A 23,100-nucleotide genomic window follows, 5' to 3' on the forward strand; every position below is an offset into this window, starting at 1 on the left:
TGCCCTGACTGGGAATTGAACTTGCAATTCTTTAGTGCATGGGACCACGCTTAACCGACAGAGCTAGGTAGAGCTTGGGATAAATCTTGAGACCAAGATCATTGTGTGTTCCTGCATGCCAAGTTAGCATGTTCTCTGTTCCTTGGGGCTCTGATTTGAATTACCATGGGATCATGGAGGATTTACGTCTTTTAAAATGTATCTTGAATATAGATAGGGTAGTTACCATAAGCTATTGTTGGGTTTGGAGAAAAATGGTTTCAGGCAGTGCTTCTCAGACCAGCAGCAAAGTCATCACCTATGAGTTTTTTAGAAATTAGAAACGCATATTCATTGGCCCTACCCTGAACCTCCCGAATTAATCTCTTTGGAACAAACTAATGGCTGAGCTGGGTTGCACTAAAGTTTGAGAATCACTGAGTTAAAGCAAACCTAATGTACTCCTTAGAATGGCTGGAGTTTTGTTTTTTCCTTTTCTCTCTTTAAAACCCTTTAACTGCTGCCATACTAGTTAGAGTTACTTTATCTGTCCTTAGATGAGAGGTAGAGATTTAGATTTTTAACTTCTTTTAAAACCATTCCAGTTAGCCTCTGATGGTGAAGAGTAGGCGGGACCAGCTCAGATGAGAGCGGGGAGTAGAGAGATGAGTACAGCTGGGAACGGGAATAGCTTTGAGTGGCCTGGGCTGAGAAAAAGGAATGTCCCTATTATGGAGCTAGCCCCGAAATGAGTAGGTGGTCAGGCAAAAGAAGCGAGGCCGAAACTGATAGGAAAAAAAAGGACGGGACTAGCGTTCTGAGGCCAGTGGGGGTGGGGCCAGGGCTGGGGAGGCGGGGCTGGATGGGGCGTGGATGGGGCGGGGCCGAGGGAGGTGAGGCGGGGCTGGATGAGGAGCGGGGCTCAGGGCGGGGTGGGGCTAAATGAGGGGCGGGGCTCACAGGGGGCGGGGCTTAGGAAGGGGCTGGATGAGGGGCGTGGTTAGGGATGGGGCGGGGCTGAGGGACGCTCGGGAAGGGGTGTGGCCAGCCTGGAGGGCGGGGTCCACCACGAAGTCCGAGGAATCCGCGGTGAGCGAGGTGGGCGGGGAGGCGAGAGGGGCGTTGGAGAGGCCCGGCTTCGCGGAGGAGGCTCGGGAAGGGGTGTGACCTGGGCTGAGACGTGCGGGGAACCAGAAGGGGCCGGAAGGGGGCGGCCACCGGCCCGGCCCCGCCCCCCCTCCCCGGGCCGCCTCCCCGCGGGTTCCGTTGGCTGTGGCGGCGGCTGAGGCTGCGGCGGCCGCGGGGCGGGCGTAAGATGGCGACCGCGGCGGCGGGCGCCCTGGGCCTGCTGTGGGGCTGGCTGTGGAGCGAGCGCTTCTGGCTGCCCCAGAACGTGAGCTGGGCCGACCTCGAGGGGCCGGGCGACGGCTACGGCTACCCCCGGGCCCGGCACATCCTGTCGGTGTTCCCGTTGGCGGCGGGCGTGTTCTCCGTGCGGCTGCTCTTCGAGCGGTGAGAGCCGGCGAGCGGGCGGCACGGGCGCCGGGGGCGCGGGCCGGGGGGCGCCGGGGGTCGCCGGGGGCCGGAGGCAGACCTGCGGGCAGAGCCCGGAAGCAGGGGCTGGGAGAGGGGTTCAGGGGGAGCGCGGGCTCCGCGCGGGATGCGCGGAGGGTGGCGAGGTGGCCAGGGAGCCTTGGCAGAGTCAGGAGGCTTGGGGCGTGGACCATGGTAGAGTGAGAGTAGAGTGAGAGGGGAGAGGATGCTGGGCCCATTCAATTTCAGGTTCCAGAGGCCTTTGGGGGGGGGCGGTGTCCTCCCAACCTCCACGGATTCTCCAGAACTGGCTGAGTGCGAGCTGCGGCCGAGAACCCGAAGCGAAGAACAGGAAAAGGGCCACGGGAGCCCGAGCTAGTTGGGGCGATGCAAGCTGAAGGGTCAGCGCTTCGGCAGAAGGGGGCGGGTTCATGGGGATGTAAGATTTGCGAGGATGCTTTAGTTTCTGAGCGTTGGCGGGAGCTGGATTATTTAGGCCCTACATGTTGGTCTGTCAGCTCTTGGACATGTGCTTGTGTTTCAATAAAATTCCACCAGGGCCCGTAAGAGAGAGTAGGGTGTGGTGGAGCCGGAGGCTTCCAAAATGTGGAAAGTTGTCAGCTAGTTGCTGATGGGGCCTTGGAGGCCAGCGATGGAAGGGGGAGTGGTCATCTTGAAGGGATGGAGAGCCCGTGGGGCTTATGAGAGAAAACTGCTGTGTTGAGTCAAACTTCTGAGTGCAGCAGAATCACAACCTCTTTGTTAGGCCGTGTTTTTGGAAAAGTGATTTCACCTTTCCTTGAGTGACTGGATTGTCTCTTAACTGTCAAAGCTCTTCAATGAGAACTTGATGTGGTGATTTTATAAGGTGGACTTACAGCTGTGGGTGATTTTGACCAAGTCTACTCAGACTCTGGAAAGGAGACTTCTTTCCACTAGGTCTCTGGTAATGAAGGTGGCACTTGGACACCTTTTGTCCACTTGGGCTTTATATAGAACATGAATGCCCTTTCTGGGATGCCATAGACAAAATAATCTGTTAGTCTCTGAAAAATTAGTGTTATCTGTTTGATTTGCCTACTAATGACACAAAATCTTTCAAAAGTATTTGCTATGTAGCTAGCTGGTCATTAATTCATTTATTCATAGTGTTTGTATATTATCATCAGTGTTCTGCTAGATTTCAAGTGCAAAATATGACGCTTTTAAAAAATGTTTTTATTGATTTCAGAGAGAGGAAGGGAGAGAAAGAGGGAGAGAAACATCAATGATGAGAGAGAATCATCTATCAGTTGCCTCCTGCACGCCTGTCACTGGGGACCAAGGACTGAGTTGGAAAACCTGGCAGGTACCCTGACCAGGAATAGAACCATGATCCTCTGGTTCATGGGTCATCGATCAACCATTGAGTCCCACCAGCTAGGCTGATGCTTTTAATTGTAGCAAATGAAGCCCAGTTGCCTTTTATGGGTCCTCGGAACTTAGTGCTGCAGTTTTTAAAGTATAGTCATTTTATAAATGTTATTGGGATGGAGATACAAACCATTTATCTCTCTTAGGATCAGGTTAGTATGTATATGAAGGCTGAAAAACGAGGAAGACAATGTAATGACTAAGAAGGAAAATACATAATTCAAAACCTGCCAAAAAAATTCTTTGTCCTAAGAAAAGATTCTGTGCTTCTTACATAAATATATACCAGTATGGAAATATCTCCACATTAGTGGCAAGAGGAAATAGCTTGTTGCTTCTAAACACCCATTTTATATAAACTTACATGTCTTCAGCTTTCCATAAAGTTGCCCCAGGTGGCTGAAGACTCTCCTGGCAGAGCCACTGGAAAAGATCCTTTACCTGTGGGAATTCTATCTGAATGTTTCTATGGTGCTCCAGTGTCAGGAGAGTAGGGGTGGACGGGAATACTGAGCTGAAAGCATTCTAGTATGATATTTCTTGGCTAGTATAGATCAGTACTTTGTTCATCTCATGTTTGATCTTTGGAAAGTTTAACCCTAGAAGCAGTCTTGCTATTTTGTTTCTCTTTTAAGACAATACTTCAGCAATAAAACTGACTGCTAGATTACCAGTTCCTCTATTTGCTCTGGTCTTTCATAAAGGTAATAAATAGAAGCCATTCTTATTGAGTAATGAAAAAAGATCTATCAGAAATATTGGTGGTGTCGTTTTTCCTACATTTTCTCATTTCTCAAATCCTACCTACTTAGGTTCTACAATAGAAGCAGTTCTGTAGTTATCATAAACTATAAGAGTTAGAATTCCAACCGCCTTTTACAGATAAAATATGGCCACTTTTCAGAGGTTGCATATTCTCCTGGGGGAAGAGCTAGAACCAAGATGCAGATCATTCCCCCAGCCCAGGGCTCTTGCCACTGTGTGTGTATAATGTGGCCATCTTTTCCTGTTCCTTCACCTCCTTTCAAGGGTTAAGATTTAAACTCCTGGTTCCTGGTATTCTAAGATTTGGAGAACAAATTCATGCTCATCTTATTCTTCATTATTTAATATAACGTGTTTGACTTGAATTTTGCAATTTTTTTAATTGTTCTGCATATTTTAATGAACCTTACACTATAACCCCTGATAAGTTATCTCTATTTGTGTTGTTTTAAGAGTCTCCCAAAGAATAAATATAGAGTTTACAATCTGTTCTCACTTTCTCTTCCTTGTCATCAACAACAGTGAATATTTTATTTTTTTAAGTTCCTACATTCCCTGGTGAACTGCAGCCCATCTGGTAAGGATGACTTGAAAAGCTACACGACCATTTATGTAAAGTGTTTATATCTAGCTAACTATTTTGTTGAAGAATTACAGGTAGGAGAGAATTACCTACCAAAGAACAAGAGGCTTTCCTGTGTGGGCCTCTGTTGACTGGTTGCATTGTTATGGCCCAGTACCTTGCAAAAATGCCTTGAGTGTAGCATGTGGTCAGTAAATACTTTTTGATAGTTTGAGAAGGGCCCACCCTCATCTACTCATTTGCCCAGAGGAGTAACTGGAATCTAAATCTTCAGTCTGAAATAGATGTTTGGCTTGATTAAGAGAGGCAAAACTATAATTCCTTTGTTTCTATTGTTAAAGTTCACTATACTATATTTGCATGTTGTGTACCTTTCTACATATTCTCTTTCTCCTCTCTCCCCCAATACACAAATTCATGTTACCCTGCACCTATTAAAAGAGAGATAAACTTTTCCACCTGTTTTTTTAAACTTATTTTAATATTATGTTGATGGTTGAGATCTGAAGGAAAGAGTGGTTCAAACTAGGTCTGCTATGTCTTCCTTAAATTAGATCTTAAAGATAAATTGTTGGAATTTTAATATCTAGTCCCATGAGCACTAGTTATAATATCTTGTTCCTTGGGATTAAGTAGGAGCCTGATTCTTAATATTGACACCATCAGAGATATATAGGCTCCTTATTTTGAATATGATACTGCAATAGGAGCTTTATGTTGCCAGAAGAAAATTTTATGAATTATGCAGGAGGTAGATTAAAACTCTCCTTGCTGCTCATTCATTATTCCAATCCCCTCTTCTCTCCTGTTACTTCCTAGGCAACCTCGGTAGGCTGTTTAAAGAGCCTTCTCAATATCATTCTCACTGGGGACTGAACATACTCATTTGCTGGCCATCATGTAACTGGCAACAAAGAGTAGTGACTCTGTGTGTTTGTGTGTGTGTGCATGTGTACTTTCTTAACCACTCATTTCATCTTCCTCTTGTAAACCTTGCTACTTCTGCTGTATACTGCCTTTGTTTTCCTTTCTCCCCCACCTCCCCTAAGAAAAGGATGAACTTTTCTTTTCCTCTTCCCAACAGACCTGCTGTCCCCTCTTGGAACCATAGCATGTCACAGCATTGTGGCCAGTGTTAGAGAAAGAGGCTTTGGGAAGAATGGACTTAGCTGCTGACTAGGCTGGAAGGGAGGCTGCCAATTCCACTGCATCTCTAAAGGTGTTCTGTTGGGTGTTATTGAATTGTAAATCACAATTAAATCAGGTTTGCAGATCCAGCAGAGCGAGATTGAAAAAATGGTCACATGACCCTACTCTTATCTAAGTATCTACCTCTTAATAAGCTCCAGATGGTCAAAAGCCTAATGTGTTCCTCCTCTCTATGGGAAAACTTCTTTCCCAAGCCCTTTCTGGGTAGTGGGTATTGATGCTCTGCAGATAACCCTGAATACTGTCATGCATGAGGTCAGGTTCCTGGCTTATCCCTAGAGACAATGAATTCGCCACTGAAAAGAAATGTGCTAGATGTTTTTGCTTTAGCCACTTCCTGAGTCAGAAAACTAGTGTTTCTTCAAGAAGAAATTCATGAAGGAAGAGACAGCAAATGAAATCTGTACACACACCCCTCCCTCATAGAGCGGGAACGGAGAAATAATAACCTATTTTGACTTCCTCTCAGGGGTATTTTTAGGCAAGTAAATGCTGCTTTCTAAAGAATTCACTAAGTTATGAGCTTTTTATACTGAATCCACTTCAATTTAATTGAGGTGTTACTGCAAAAGGAGTTAACCATAATCACTTCTAATTTTTAAAAAATCTAAAACTAGTTTCCTTAGGTATGAAGGCAGTTTTTCTAGCTGTGAAGGAGAATTCTCTCTGAATCACTAGGATTGTGCTGTGCGGCATAGTAGTTAGTTGGTACAGTAGTTAGTTAGTACAGTGGTTAGTACAATAGCTGCTAGCTTTTTGGCATTTCAGATGTGACTAGACAGAACTGAGATGTGTTCTAAGTGTAAAATAAAATACATACTGGATTTTGAAGGCTTGATACCAAAAAATAGTAAAATATCTAAAATTTTAACATTGATTATATATTGACATGCTAGTATTTTGTATATATCAAGTAATTATTGAAATTAATTTCACCTTTCTTTTTTACTTTTTAAAATGTGGCTATTAGAAAGTTTAAAATTAGCTATGTGGCTCACATATTTCTGTTGAGCAGTGCTGCTGATAGTGACTCAAACAAATGTTAATAATAAAAAAGAATTATATAAATTCACATTTGATTCAGTTTTTTTAAAAACAAGGAGTCTTTCTTAAAAAATTATAATAAAAATGAGATTTCTAAAATGTTAATAGTCTATTTTGAGATATCTTTGATTGACAGTGCCTTTAGCCAAGCATTGGTCTGTAGTTTTGCTTTTCTGCATATATCTTCTCAGTTGAGTAGATAATGAGCTATAAACAAACAAGTTTGTCAAGTAGTTAAGTAATAATCATACTATCTATATCTTCTCAGAATTATGGAGTTTCTGAAAAGGGTATTCCTTGCAGTCTTTAGCTTTTAGAGTCAGAATTTGTAGGAAGTCTCTATTATAGGCACAGAGGGTCTCAAACAAAATCAGATTGCTACGGTAGATATCAAACTATTGATATGTGCCAAGGATAAAAAGGTGAATTAGTCATGATGTCTACCCTCAGAAAGAGAGTGAGAAAATCAGTAGTTAGAAGACAGTGTAATAAATGTATGCACAAGGGTAAGTTATGGGGGTTTGGAGGAGGTGGATTCAGTTCCTTTTAACAGCTATTAACTGAAATATAGGCTTAATGTCCCCTGTTTGTTGGACTATGAAGAATGGTAAGAACTTTTTGAGAAAGAGTTTTTTGTTAACCTTTTTCTCTAATTCTCTTATTTGACATCCAGGTTTGTGTGTTTCATTAATACATTAAGTTGTATAATCATTTATCCATTTAAAAATGATAAATTTGTTTGGCCCTGGCTTCAATGGTCATAGCATTGGACATGCACTGAAGGATTACAGGGTCTTTTCCTGTTCAATGGCAAGAACCATGATCCCTGGCTTTGGTTAGGCATGTGTGGGAAGCAACCAATCAATATGTCTCTCTCACATTGATGTTCTTTCTCTCCCTCCCTCCCTCTCTTCCTCTCCCTCTCTCCCTCCCTCTCTCCCTCCCCTTTCCCTCTCCATCTCCATCTCCCTCTCCCTCTCCCTCTCCCTCTCTTTCTCCTTCTTCTTCTCCCTCTACCTCTCCCTCTCTCTCTCCCTCCCTCTCTCCTCCTCTCCCCTTTTCCCCTTCTCCCATCTCATCATCTCCCTGTGCAATAAAACTACAACTTAGTCTTAAATTAGTTTGTATCTGAAGCATTTGAACTGCTTACATACTCTTGTTAAGGAAAAAACCATTGAAACCTGTAAAGAATTTTTGTGAGTTTATTTGAGCCAAACTGTTGACATATGCCCAGAAGCAGAACCTCAACGGATTGAGATAATGCTCCGAAGAATGATGGGGTTACATTTCTATTTATACACTGAAATCAAAGGAGAGACATAGGTGGGTTACACATGAAATTCATTGGTGATGGAGTAAGGAGGTGGGAGAAAGCAAAGCGGTAGGAAACCCCTGGGATTGGATAAAAAGTAAAAACGATGGATGTGTAGTCAGGTGAGTAGCCGGAGCAATTAACATGATAACGAAGGAATTTGAGGCATTATTCCTGGCGCCCACCATATTTGGTTGTGCCCCAGGGGCTCAGGAAAAAGGGAAGTTACAAGTTACCGAGACATCTCATAGATATGTTATCTTAGAGGCAAAAAGGCAAATGGGCTCAGTAAAAAGATCGAAGTTGATCTTTGTCTGGGAACATGACTACCCACTATGACCTGTTTGTAGTTAGATATTTAATTTTCAAACCATCTTTTGTGGTTACTTTAGGTCTCTAAGTTTGCAAGACTGCCACGCACGCCTCCCCTGAGCTTGTCAGGTTAGCATGTGGCTCTTTCACATTCTTAAGTAATTTTTATCTCAAGACTTAGTTCCCTTATAAATAAGGTAAGGTATAAGCAGGATGCTGATCCTTTTTTCTCCTCATAGTACCAGTAGGTACATTAAGTGGCACAGGTATTAGTCATAATTCTGTAAGGCCCTGCTATACATCTATGTGAAGATAACTGTGCTACAAGTGGATAAGGAATGAAGGATATTCTGGTATAAATCCGCAGTGTGTGCCTTATGATTTAGAATAGTAAGTCCTAGAGGTCCTTTTCCTTTTATTCTGTTTGTGCCTTTTGTTTTTATTAAATTTGTTGGGGTGACATTGGTTGACCTGATCATATAGATTTCAGGTGTGGGTTTCTGTATTACAACATACTGCATCATATGCCCACCACCCAAATGATTCTGCTTTGTTTTAAGAACACATTTGCCAATTTAAAAAAAAGTCCTCAAGCCCAGCTGGAGTGGCTCAGTTGGGTTGAGCATCAGCGTATGAACAGGAAGTTGCCCCTCAGTTCCCAGTCAGGGCACATACCTGGGTTGTGGGATCAATCCCCATTGAGGGGTGTGCAGGAGACAGCCAATCAATGATTCTCTCTCATCAATGTTTCTATCTCTAGCCCTCTCTGAAATCAATAAAAAAATATTTTTTAAATTAAAAAAAATATTCCTCAAAATAAAATGAAAAAGATTACCATAGACAATGCAAGAAGTTCTGGATTTGGTGGTACACTGTCTGACAAGTGCAGCACCTTGTACATAGCAAGCACAAAATGTGTACAACAATGTATACAACACATTTGCTTATATATAGAAAAATCCTATCCTCTTAAGATACTCAGAAAAAAATACATTAAAATGAATGCATGTGTATATAGAATGTACAAGATAATGTCTAGGAGCCACTCACACATACATGAATAGTGTTAGTAAAATTTAGAAATTCTTAAATATTTTTTGTCCTCAGCATTCCTTTTCATTCTTATAAATTATTGAGAATTCCAGAGAAGCATTTGTTTTTGTGTGGGTTACATATATCTATCAATTTTTTTTTCACATTTGAAATTAAAATTGAGAAATTTAAGAAATGTATTTATCATTTCATGAAAAATAATAACAAACCTATTACATGTTAACATAAATAACACTTTTGAAAAAATAATTATTTTCAAATATTTAGTGAGGAGAACAGCATTGATTTTACATTTCACAAATCTCTCTAATGTCTGGCTTAATAAAAGATAATTGGATTCTCTTCAGTGGCTTCTGCATTCACTCTTATGGTATGTTGTTTTGGTTGAAGTACATAATTACATACTCTTAAGCTTCACATAGATATGTTATTGGTAAAAAGAAGTATTTTTTTTTCTTTTATATAACAAGTAGTTTCTTAAAGGTTGGTTGCGTTATAGAATCTGAAACCATATCAATGAGCATTTTATTCATGTTAAAAATTTATTAGTCTGCCATACTTTGAATGGATATCATGTATTGCTCATTTGAAAAATACTGGTTCACTGAGTTATATAGCTCTGGCAAATGTTATTCATTATACAATATTTTAAAAATCATATTAGTTAATCTCATAACCTGTATCATCAGAAAACTCAAAGTTTATCGTCTAGTCCAAAGGTGGATATAAGTTCTCTAAAATTCTAATTTTTACTTGAAAGTTTGAATTTTATCTGAATAATCTTAATTTATCTGTTGGCCATTCTATCAGGTAAAATTGCTGTTCAATGAAAAAAGTGATTTGGTTCAGCACACAACTCAGTCAGCCAGGTGCATTTCCTTGAGACAACTATATATGTACTTTAGTGTGCAGCAAAAGTGCTTTCTGTGTACTTCCCATTTTATCACAGAATACTTTTCAGCAGTTTAGTCATTGGTTAAGATTAATAAAATTAATCATTTATATTACTTCATCAAGGACAGTCTTAAGTGAAACTAGTTTTGTTTCTTTTTTAACTAAGAGGACACAGCAAGGAATAACATAACTACTGCTCCAGTTTGGTGTCACTGCTTACATTTGTGATCAGGTGCCATTAGTTTTACCCACCATCCCTTTGTGCCATCATTGCAAATATCAAGACAGTAGCAAAGGCAAATAATATCTTAATATTACTATGAAAATAATTTTGACTTTATGGGCCCCCAGAGAGTATCTCAGGGACTCTCAGGGTCTGTGGACCATCCTCTGCTGTGAGTGAATGAGATTACCTAGGGTTAGTATATAGAGTAAGAAACCCTGAGGAAACACTTTATTTTAGGAAAAGGAAAAGGAAAAGGAAACCCAAAAGGAGATAAGAGATATGACAGCCATCTTAGTTAGCATTTAATAAGTATTTACTTTGTCCCAAACACTGTTTTAAGTGCCAAACATAGTAACTTTATGAGGTAGATAGATACTGTTGTTATCTTCATTTTACAGATGAATGAAAAACCTGAAGCACAGCACAGAGAAAGTTAAGTATCTTGTCCAAAGTGACTCAACTAGCAGTGCATACCAAGCAGTCTAGTTCGACTGCCAAAGAGATAGAGAAAACTGGGAAGAGTATATATAGCAATGAGGAAGCTAAGAAAAGAGCATTTCAAGAGGGAGGACATGGTCAATATAAAATGGTGCTATGAGTCAGGTAAGATGTAGGACTGAAAAACACCTATTTGATTTCACCATAAGAAGATCATTGACAACTTTGGCAAGAGCAGTTTCAGTGGTGTGGAGGGACAGAAGCCAGATGAGAGAGGAAGGAGGGTTGAGGAATGAGTGGGAGAAGCGAAGTCAGGAGGAGAGAACTTCAGTTGTGAGGTAGGAAAGAACCAGAGGGTGTGAGGGACAGGGAGAGCCTTTTTAAGATGGGAAAGACTTCAGCATATTTAAGGTCTAAGCTAAGGAGAAGAAATGAGGCTGAAATGAATCGGGGGGTGGGGGAAGAGGAATAAATAGAATGAACTTTCTGATCAATAAGAGGATGCATTTAAAGCACAAGAATATTAATTTTATTGATAGATAGAGTGGTTCTGCTGCAGGCATTTCCTTCTCCTCTTAGCCCAGGTTCTTGAGAGTCTTGGCTATTTTCACTTCTTTCGTGCTCCTCCTCATATCTTTCGCTGCTATAACTCATTAATATCTTTTAGAGCCTCTATTTTACTTACAGGAATTTCTTTGTTAAAGATTACCTAAAATCTTCAAATTGACAAAGCCAGTGGATACTGGATTTCTACCTTATTTGATATGACTTCTGTACCCTTAGTTCACCTTTTATGCTGGTTGTCAATCAGGATTCTGACCTTGTTTCTCTTTTCAATTTGTATTGCTTTCTTATGTAGTCACACCCACCCACCCACCCACAATTTTAGCTACCACCTATATTGTTCTTCTCTCACTCTCTCAGTGAGTGTGTATCTCAAATTCCTTTTCCAAGTTTTTTTTTTTTTTTTTGCCTGTTAGTTCCATTTCAGTGTCCCATTTCGGCACACACAGCTCATTTGTTACTCCCAAATTTGCTATTACCTTCTTCTCTACGTGGTTGAGACACCGTAACCAACTTAGTTTCCCAAGCCAGAAACACGAAAGGCATGCTTGACTCTTCCTTTTCTTTTGCCTCTTACATCTATTCAGTCACCAAGTTCTATCAGTTTTATTTTTACCTCCTTGGTATATTTTGAATCCATCCTTTCTATTTCTATAGTCTTACTTCAATGTTTTATCATTTATAGCATGGACTTTTTACAATAGCCTTTAGGTGATGACAGTTCTTTATTAATATTTAGATTTATTCATCTCTAACCCCTTGCCCCCCTGTCTGAAGCCTTTCAGTGACTATCAAAACTATACTAGTAGGATTAAAGCGGCCAGGCCCGGAGCAGCGACTGCCAGGCTGGGAGCGGCCAGGCCTGGAGCAGCCGGGTCTGGTGCGGCCTGGCCTGGAGCAGCAGCAGCCAAGTCCAGAGCAACTAGGTCGGGAGCGGCAGTGACCAGACCCGGAGCAGCTGGTTGTGGAACGAACCAGAGCAACAGAGGCCAGTCCCGGAGCAGCCAGGCCCGAAACAGCTTGCTCCTCGCCTGCCCCTGCCCCACGGCTGCCTCTCAGACATGGCTGGAAACTTTTGTGGGAACTTGAGGGTCTGCTGAATCAAGTGATGAAGGCTTAGATCTGGATGTGTTGAGTTAGTATAGCGCTGGGGTGTTGATCTGTGAGTGCCTTGGATGGGGCCTGGATGGGGCTGGTTGACCTATTTGGAAATGTCTTTTGTGTGAAATGTATCATTGGGCATGTGGAGGTATTATTGATATGAGAAAATGCTAAGTAACTGATTTACTATCTGAAAAGGGATTTACTATCGGGGAAAGAGAGGGAGGAAGAGACTGAACATTAACTGTGCACCTATGGATGAGGACAATGGGGGATGGGGAGGGGGCGGAGGGTGGGGTGGGAACCTGGTGGAGGGGGGAAGAAATGAGGAACCTTTGTAATAATATGAACAATAAAGATTGATTTGAAAAAACAAAACAAAAACTATACTAGTAGGATAAGGTTCAAACTTAACATAACATACAAGGCACCTGTGATCTGGCCCCTAATTACCTGTATAGTTTTTTTCTCCTCTAATGCATTCCATAATTCTCTAAGTAGACTTTGTTTCTTATATCTCTGTTTTAGTACATGCTGTTCCCTCTGTTTGAATGTCCTTTCTGCACTCTCCTTCTCTTTCCACTCTGCAGAAGCTCATCTAATTTTTTATGTGATTTATTTATTTAATTCAGTTGTAAAGGGAAAGGACTTTCTGAATCTGTTTTCTATGGGACTCTGCATTTGCCTCTTAAGGGGTACATATATTTTGGGGGGTGATTTTCAAATGCTGCTTTTGAACTTAAGAATTAAATTCTAAACTGACTTAATTTTGCCCTACAAACCTTTATTTAACCATCACCTCAGCTATCTCTTTTGTTTCTCTATCTCTCTGTCTCTGTCTCTCTTCTCTCTCTCTCACATGTGTGTGTGTGTGTGTGTGTGTGTGTGTGTGTGTGGTGGGGAGTATTCATATCAAAAATATGAATACTCAAAATTACCTGAATATTCAGGTAATTTAGTTACGCGGTATTTTCACCTAATGATACACCATCTTCAGTCTATATAAGACCTTTTTCTTTTTATTGTATTTCCCCCTTCATCCCATTCCTTATTTCTATTTCTTTGATGGTTATTTTTCTTTTTATATATTATTTTTTTTAATAAATCTTTATTGTTCGGATTATTACAGTTGTTCTTCTTCCCCCCCCCCCCCCCGCCATAGCTCCCCTCCACCTGGTTCCCATCCCACCCTCTTCCCTTACCTCCCCCCCTCTACTGTCCTCATCTATAGGTGAATGATTTTTGTCCAGTCTCTTCCTTTTTATATATTAATTTTGACAAGTCACAATGCTTCCTAACTCAACCATGTTGCTATACATCTATATAATAAAATCTTAAGCGACCGTTAGGGTAGAAAAACCAGAACGACCAATCACTATGATGTGCACTGACCATCAGGGGGCAGACGCTCAACACAAGAGCTTCCCTCTGGTGGTCAGTGCACTCCCATAGGGGGGTGCCGCTCAGCCAGAGCAGGCAGGTGGTAAGGAGTGAAGGGTTCTGACTGCAAGAGGGATGTCCATGGGAAGCAGGCGGACATCCCCCAAGGGGTCCCAGACTGCAAGAGGGTACAGGCCAGTCTGAGGGACCTCCCCCCCGCCTCCGCCACCACTCACCCCAGTGCACAAATTTCATGCACCAGGCCTCTAGTGTAGAAAATAAAATGTGTGTTGCACAATGGGGTATATGAGGCAAGGCTACAGGCTAAGTGTTTATGGCTACTACAGGCCCCATGGACTACCCTGAGAACTGAGAGCAGCATCTCAGCATAAGTATAGCCAATCTGTGTTACTTGCCATGATACACCAGTGGAGAAGCTTGATCTAGACTTTCTAATATATTTGTGTAAAGTTCATATCCATCAATGATGTTGCAATGAATCACAAAGATAGCAGTGTTAAGTATAGCTCCTGTCTTTAATATGAACAAGCAAAGTAGTAATTTCATCTTAATTAACCCATGCTTAGGTCAGCTGCTACCATATATCTGGAGGGCAGGGAAAGGGCAAATTGAAATGATCTCTGTAAAGCAAGACAGATATATTACAATCAGGTTGGATCATTAGATTCATCATGTACCTGGAATGGAAGGAAGAAAGGAGTATCTTCACATTATAGACCACTAAATGTTCACTTATTCAGACTTGAAGACAAAAGGAAGTCTAGTCTTACAGATTATTTTAAAACTTGGACAACAAATTGATCCTGGAGGGGACAGAAAGTCACAAGAGGCCCTGGCCGGCTCCAATGAATGCATAAATAAGTGGAACAACAAATCAGTGTTTTTCTCTCTCTCTGTCTCTCCCTCCCTCTTCCTCTCTCTCTCCAAAATCAATAAATAAACAGAAAGAAAGAAAATCATGAGAAGTTTGATTTCTCGGTGTCGTCCAGCACAGCAGTTTGTTTGCAAACTATGTTGTCAGTAATCCTTTATACTCTTAAAAATTATCAAGGACCTCAGAGTGCTTTTGTTCATGTGAATAATACCTATTAACACGTACTGTTTTAAAAATTAAAATGGAAAATAATTTAATATATTACTAATTCATTTACAGATAACAATACATTGATTATATTGATAATATAACTAACACTTCATGGGGAAAATTTCCAAAACAAAAAAACTGTGAGAAAGGATAGCATTATTTTACATCTTTGTAAGTCTCTAATATCTGACAGCTGTATTCTCATGTCAACTTCCGCATTCAGTCTGTTGTCATATAATCTGTGGAAGATTCCACTGTATACTCATGAAAGAAAGTAATTATTATGAAGTTATAGAATTATTATGGGAATAATTTTAATCTTGCAAACCTCCTAAAAGGGTCCCTGAAAGTCTCCAGAGCACACTTAGGTGCCAATCTAGAAGAAAGGATGAATGCCAGGCTCTTTGTCTGGAGTTTGACTAACATATATGTCCATTTTATAAATTATATACTAAATACCAGGTAGATGATATAGAAAAAATACATGATTGAGTCCGAACTTCTTTCAAGTTCTACTTTAAAATAATTTCACTTTCTTCATTAAGGTTATTCATTAAATGCATAAATCTATTTATTTAATTTTTTTAATCAGAAAAATTCTTTTCCAACCATAAGTCTTTATATTTGGTTTTGGGCTTCGTGCTGTAGCACAAAATAGGTGCCCAATAAATATTTGTCAAATAAATTTTCTTAGGGTCTGTACAGCTGTAACTAACTGGATGCCAGTAACTCTATGTCTCTCATTAAACTCTGTGAACTATTGAGGGCAGGATGTGAGCTAATGACAACCGTAGGATATCAAGTCCCCTCCAATGTCCAGATAATAATAAAAATTATCTTGGCTTCCCTCAGGTGGGCAGGGTACAAGCCTATCCCTGTTCTATGAAAGAAGATTTTTGCTCTTCTCACCTTCTGCTGAAGATATGATCAGGGTACACAGTTTGAACTATTAGTTTCTAGTAAAATAATAATAGCCTCCTTTTATTGAATGTTTACTAAGTGTCAGGTTCTGTGCTACGCATGCATCATGTCATTTCATCTTTAAAATGAATTTTCACAAAGTGTCTTAGCTATTACAATCTGCCTAACTCCAGAGCCTTTAAACACCTGACTGCTTCTGGATTGAGGAAGAGACCTACATCAAGGGGTAAGAATAGGAATTTTAAAGGCTGGTTTTTTTATTTTTGCATCTACCTCTTCATATATTAATGTAGATGAGAAGAAATGGAGGAGACAGACAGATAATTCAGTGCTTTTATAGCAGATATGGCACCAACTCAAAAGCAAAGAGTGACAGCCTTAATTACTTTTCTGGATGCTGATCAATGCTGGGTCCAAAATGAGCTCATAGGGCAAGAGTGGGATTCACTGAACCTCTCACAGAAACTATTGAGCACAGAATCTTGGTAAATAAAGACAAACGGTATTTGCTGTGTATTCTTTGTTCACGATGAGTTTAAACAGGAGTGGGGCTTTTAAATATTTGTACACAGAATAATATACCAGGAAATATGTTAAAGTATCTACTAGTAGTATTGACTTTTGAATGAACCTTTTGTGTCACCTATGTAAAAGAGAGGAGAGAATGGGTTACAGATGTGGCTAACTTTGTGCTCTGAATAAATGTTTCCCCATGGCTCAGGAACTTTAGTGATAAGGGTAGAAGTTTTTATAGAAGATAAACAAAGTTTCTTATTCTCAGTCCCTCCTTTAGAGATAAATTCTGGATTCAAATGCAGACCAAGAAAATAGGTCAAGAACACTCCATCTTAGGCCTCCCAGTCATTTTTTTTTATCGGACTCCCTAAAATGCTAAGAGAGCATTTGATTTATTCTCAAAATGACTACATGGAGCTTTTTCTAGAGCTGATTAATACTCACAAAAATCTATAGTTGTGGAAAAGCAGGAGATCTTTCTTGAAGAAACAAGGACTAGTTTCTCAAAGATCTAAAAATTAGGAATGAATTACAATTAATGATAACACTATGTAATCTTAGATATAGAACAAAATCTTAGAAATCACCTCATATAACACCTTTTTAAATGATAAAACCAAGATTCAAGATTTAAGTGACTTGGCCAAATTTATATAATTCATTAATGGTATAAACTAGGGCAGGGATTGAATACTAATAGGTAGTTTCTTTCTCATCCTAGTTTTCTTATTTCTTTCTTCCAAGTATTTCCGTAATCTTTTTATTCGGCAGGAAGGTGACCATGACCCAGGATATTTGTAGTTAGGAAGAGCTCAGCCTCAGTTTTACTTTTCCCTCCAATTAAGATCTTGATATTAAAAAAAAAAAAAAAACCTACCATTTATTAGCACCTCCCTGGTTCCAGGGTCTTCACATACATTATCTCATTGGATACTTACAAGATTCTTCTAACATTTTAATGATCACATAAATCATTTGGGAATCTTGTTAATGGAGATTCTGATTATGCAGATTATTCTGGGATGGGTTTCAAGATTCTGCAGTTCTAAAAAGCTTCCAGGAAAAGCATTAATGCTGTTGGTCTGTGGACTTTATATTGAGTAGCAAAGATGTTGGTTGATATTATCTTCATCTTATAGATGAAAAACTGAGCCTTACAGAGATTTAGTAAACTGTCCAAGTTCATACAGGCAATAAGTGGTAGACTAGTATTTGACCTAGGTCTTTCTGGCTTTAAAGCTTTATATGTGATAAGGGAAGCCAGGGGAAAAATGGAAAGAGAGCTTATGACCCAATATTTCTTAAACAGGTCACTTCTCAAGTAGGCCAGTGGCAAAATCCAGGATAAAATAAAAAAGTCCTGGCTCCCAGCCAGCTGATTCTCCTTTTCCCTCCCATCAGTCCCCTAATCAGGATCTTTCCTTCCTGATTAGCAAACCATATTTAGATTTGACTTTTGGGCTTTCTCCATTACAGGTTTATTGCCAAACCTTGTGCACTCCATGTTGGCATCCAGGACAGTGGTCCTTATCAGCCCCAACCCAATGCCATCCTTGAAAAGGTGTTCATATCTATTACTAAGGTAAGTGAGCAAAGAAACAGAGATGATTCCTATGAGGGATTGCCCCATAGGGCAGGAGAAGATACAGGACAAGTATTTCGCAAGTGTAAGGATAGGATGGGATGATCTTTCCCGTTTGGGTAGTCCATATACTAGGTGTACCAGTTAATAATGTGGATTTTTTTCAATAGATGGAGTTACACATATGTTGATATATATGCAATTTGATACGTATGCTATTTTGTTGTATTGATAGCAAGCTTCAAAACTTCATATGTCAAATTTTCTTTTTCTTCTTTTTTTTTATTAAATTATTATCTGTGTACATATTTTAACATTACCCCCCCTCCCATACATACTTTCCCTCCCCAGAGTTTTGTGTCCATTGGCTGTACTTATATGCATGTATACAAGTCCTTCGGTTGATCTCTTATCTCCCCCAGATCTCCCCATATGTCAAATTTTCTTAAGGTGTTAACATCATAGATATTTTTACATTTAAAATGTCAAATTTCATACCAAAAAAAGAGCATTTGTGGGACCTTTTAATTCATTATTTTGAAGAAAAAGTTCTCGTATACTTCGGGAAGCTTATGGTGAACATGCTCCATCTCAAGATACTTGTGAACACTGGTTTAAACACTTAAAAAGTGATGATTTTGATATGAAAGACAAAGGACATCCAGGTCAACTGAAAAAGCTTGAAGACCAACAATTACAAGCATTATTGAATGAAAATGTGTGTTAAACCTTTTGAACTATTAGTTTCTAGAAAACATTGCTCAGCAAACAATTTACAACTGTTTACAAGCAATGTGAAAGATTTTAAAAGAAGGAAAATGGGTACCGCATTAACTGAACAAAAGACAAATGGAAAACCAAAAAGTCATCAGTAAAATGTTGCTTCAATGGCATGAAAGAAAGTCTTTTTTGCATCGAATTGTGACTGGCAATGGAAACTGGATTTATTTTGAGAATCCCAAATACACAAAATCATGGGTTGATCCAAGTCAACCATCAACATCGACTGCAAGGCCAAATCGCTTCAGAAAGAAGACAATGCTCTGCGTTTGGTGGGATCAGGAAGGTGTGGTGTATTTTGAGCTTCTAAAACCAGGTAAAACCATTAATATTGATTGCTATAAACAATCAGTTTGAACCATGCTTTGATCTTAAAACAGCCAGAATGTGCCAGAAGACACGGCAAAGTAATTTTGCTTCATGATGACACACCATCACACACTTCAAAACCAGTTAAAGATACGTTAAAAGATCTTGCCTGGGAAGTATTAACCCACCCGCTGTATTCACCAGAACTTGCTCCTTCAGATTACCACTTGTTCCGATTGATTGCACACACACTTTCTGAGCAGCACTTCAAAACTTACAAAGAAGTGGAAAATTGGGTCTCTGAATGGTTTGCCTCAAAACAAAAGTTCTATTGGGACAGTATCCACAAATTACCTGAAATATGGGGAAATGTGTAGCTAATGATGGACATTACTTTGAATAAAGCACTTTTGATGTTTCTCTTTACATTATTGTGTTTTCTTTGATTACAAAATCCACCATTATCAACCGGTACACCTAGTAGCTATGAGGAGAACTTTATCTCCTCAGAGAAATACCTTTGGGCTAGGATCTAAGTCGAGTTTACATAATTTGAGTTTTAGGCCTAGCAGCCACCACCACCCTTGCCCCCAGACAAATCATATTTTAATTTCGTTTTTCTCTGCTCCAGCTTTTGTCAGTATCTAGTTACATAATTAAGATGGGGACCAGAGATAGCCTTTGCAGTTTGGATTTTTAATATTTTTTTTACTCAGCTTGGGCTGGAGGGAGAAGACCAAACAAGGATGTGTATAGATGAGTGATAAAGGTTCTTAATGTGTGAAATAGTACTTTTGTGATGTGTAAAAATGACTTTTTAAATTGTTTTCAGAGAGGAAGAGGGAGAGAGAAAGAGAAACATCAGTAATGAGAGAGAATCACTGACTGGCCGGATGCCCCACACTGGGCATGTGCCCTAATTGGGAATCGAACCATGATCTCCTGATTCATAGGTCAAAGCTCAAACTACTGAGCTACATGAGCAGGGCTGAAAATGACTTTTGAGATGAAACCTGGAAAGATAACATCACTTAAGCCACTATAGTTATCACCCCTTTGCCACTGAACTAGTCAAGGGATTTAATGAAAAGTTTGAAGAAAAAGAGATGTTCTGACTCTGGTCATATATCTACAGTATCCTGATGAGAAAAGGCTGGAGGGCCTGTCAAAGCAGCTGGACTGGGATGTCCGAAAAATCCAATGCTGGTTTCGCCATCGGAGGAATCAAGACAAGCCCCCGACGCTCACTAAATTCTGTGAGAGCATGTAGGTGTGCAGAGGGAGGTGGGGAGTGAGGAGAAGGGTGGAGTGTGAGTGGACTGAGGTTTTCTTTTTGGAAATGACTTGTGTTACTAGGACAATAGTCGATAAATGTGCAGGACTAACTATATTTATTATAGGCAGGAAAGAAGAGCATGGGGAGACTAGTCACCCTTTCTTGGACGTGCTTGCCACTAAGCTAAATGTAGTTCCTTTCCCCAAATACACAGATTGGGAGTGAATTCCTGTAACTGTACTTACGTTGGTAGACATGCACACCCTTTGTACCTTGATAGCAATAGTACCAGCTTGTTCTAAATGGACTTTTTGATGGGCAGCATCCCTTTTCTGGGCATACTATACTTATTTCATTGGGTTTTTACTAATTCCCCTCTGGACACAGAACACTGTATTTATCGTTGTGCAAAGAAAATATTAGGCATTATTATCAAGGAGTAAGATATGGAAGAAAAGTTTATTAAAGCCAGTATACACTTGTGGATATCTATTTTAAACAGCCAAAAGATGTCTCTTTTGGCTTTTGAGGTAACAGTATTTGTCCCTATTCTGGGGACTTAACTTCCTTTTCACCAGTAACTATCTTATCTCCAAGTCTGCTATCTTGACTTTTTTAACCCCAAAGACTTTCTTTTGAGTGAATATTCATCTAACCTCTACTCTTTGCCCACCCAGGTGGAGATTCACTTTTTATTTATGTATATTCTGCTACGGAATTAGATTTCTTTGGTCGGTGAGTGTGAACTTTCTCTGATCTTCTTTTGGGTTCTAATCATGCCCACATCTCTAGAGAATAATTGGTATTGATTAAATCAGCATAAGCACAATGATTTACATAGGACTTGACAAAAAAAACCTTATTCTTTCAAGGAGGAGACAGTTACAGAAATGGAGTCAGTAACTCTTTAAAGTGGGTAAAATAGGTATAATTCCTGCTTTTCAGTTAATTGCCAGAGTCAAAGAATTTCAGATTTTTTGATTTCTGATTACATGTTTTTTATTTCATTTATATATTTTTCTAAATGATATAATTAAGGTCTCAAAATAAATGAAGCAAAAAGAGGCAGAACTAAAGAATGAGGATATACAAACATACAATCAGATTGTGTATACTTAAAGATTTTAATACTCTCTTATCAGTAGTTGACTAAATCACTAGACAAAAAATATCACTAAGGCTATAGTTTTGTATAACACAGTCAAACAATTTGACCTAATTGACACTTAGGAAGAACACTACACCAATAGCTGAAGAACATATATAATTTTTTAAATATATATTTTATTGATTTTTTTACAGAGAGGAAGGGAGAGGGATAGAAACATCGATGAGAGAGAAACATCGATCAGCTGCCTCCTGCACACCTTCTACTGAGGATGTGCCCGCAACCAAGGTACATGCCCTTGACCGTAATCGAATCCAGGACCTTTCAGTCCGCAGGCCAACACTCTATCCACTGAGCCAAACCGGCCAGACCGAACATATATAATTTTTAAGTACACATGGGACGTCAATTAAGATAGACCATGTGATAGGCCAGATAATAAATCTCTGCCTCCTGGTGCTTACTATAGGCTGTGTTCTTACATTGATTGTACAAAAAGAGGAGGCAGAATAAACCCACCCCTATATACCTCAGCCTGGGCTCTTTGTCTGGTCTGTATTGTGACTGGAAGGGGGGCACAGAGAATGAATGAATGAATCTCAGTTAATCTTAAAATACTGAATTCTTACAAAATATGTTCTCTGTTCATAATAAAATGAAATTAGAAATCAATAATAATAATGAAATTTCCATAAAATGTTTAGAAGTTAAACAATTCTGCTACATAATCCATGGATCAAACAAGAAATCAGAAGGGAAATTTTAAAATGTTTTTAATTGAATAATGCTGAAATTACAACATGCCATAATTTATGTGATGCAGCTAAAGTGCTTAGAGAGAAATTTACAACTTTAAATGTTTATGTTAGAAAAAGAGAAAGCTTTAAAATCAGTGATCTAATAAGATCTGGAAAAAGAAGAACAAAGTTAAATCCAAAGTAAGTTAAAGGAAAGAAATAATAAAAAAATAAGTAAAAATTAATGAAATAGGCATTAGACAAACAATGGAGGAAACTAATAAAGCCAAAAGTTGGTTCTTTGAAACATTTGATTGAATTTGATAAACCCCTCAAAAAAAGAAAACAAATCAATAGCAAGGAGAAAAAGGGATTATCGTTGTAGATACAGAAAGGATAATAAGACAACATTATGAATGATTTAATAGTAACAAATTCAACAACTTAGATGATATGGGCAAATTCCTTACAGGACATAATTAAAACTCCATTAGAAGTTACTGCTTTTGACTTTTGAATCTTTGACATGGAGATCTTTCTCTTGGTTAACAAATGGAATTATCTTCCTGTCTTCCTATCTCCTCTATCCCAGGTTATGATGCTTTCAAAAACTATCCTAGAGCTCTCCCTGCCCTTATTTACCTCAAAGCATGATTTTTCTATTTGTGATAACACTTTAAGTCCTAGAAGAGAAATCTAGGTATTTATTTACCCTTTAGGGATTTCTAAATTCTGTCAAGAGGGACTTTTTCCCTATAGCATAGAGAGAACAGGATTATATAGGTGAGCTATGGAAGAATTCTGAAGACTGACCTGGATTATCTGTTTTTTCTTAGTCACCTTGGTTTTGGGATACCCGACAATGCTGGCATAGCTATCCATATCAGGTAGGATCTGAGCACTTATGTATATGTATAAAATAGAGTGGGGGACAGTGAAATCACAGGAAAGATATCACAT

General features: G+C 39.4%; 1 protein-coding gene across 2 annotated transcripts in view; it reads left to right on the forward strand.

The window, feature by feature from the left end:
• Nucleotides 1-1,197: 1,197 nt before the first annotated feature.
• The window catches only part of CERS5 (ceramide synthase 5), a 32,194-nt gene continuing 10,291 nt past the window's right edge, over nt 1,198-23,100 (forward strand). Inside the window, exons 1-5 of one of the 2 annotated variants that reach the window (XM_084876627.1) lie at nt 1,198-1,491; nt 17,825-17,930; nt 20,155-20,285; nt 20,973-21,030; nt 22,977-23,027. In XM_084876627.1, coding sequence (XP_084732753.1) covers nt 1,295-1,491; nt 17,825-17,930; nt 20,155-20,285; nt 20,973-21,030; nt 22,977-23,027 — 543 coding nt within the window. In that variant the 5' untranslated portion in view covers nt 1,198-1,294. The remainder of the gene's footprint in view (nt 1,492-17,824; nt 17,931-20,154; nt 20,286-20,972; nt 21,031-22,976; nt 23,028-23,100) is intronic. The other variant, XM_084876626.1, reaches the window with a different exon arrangement.

This window comes from Pipistrellus hanaki, assembly GCF_964339955.1.
Source record: "Pipistrellus hanaki genome assembly, chromosome: 3".
NCBI classification, from domain to species: domain Eukaryota; kingdom Metazoa; phylum Chordata; class Mammalia; order Chiroptera; family Vespertilionidae; genus Pipistrellus; species Pipistrellus hanaki.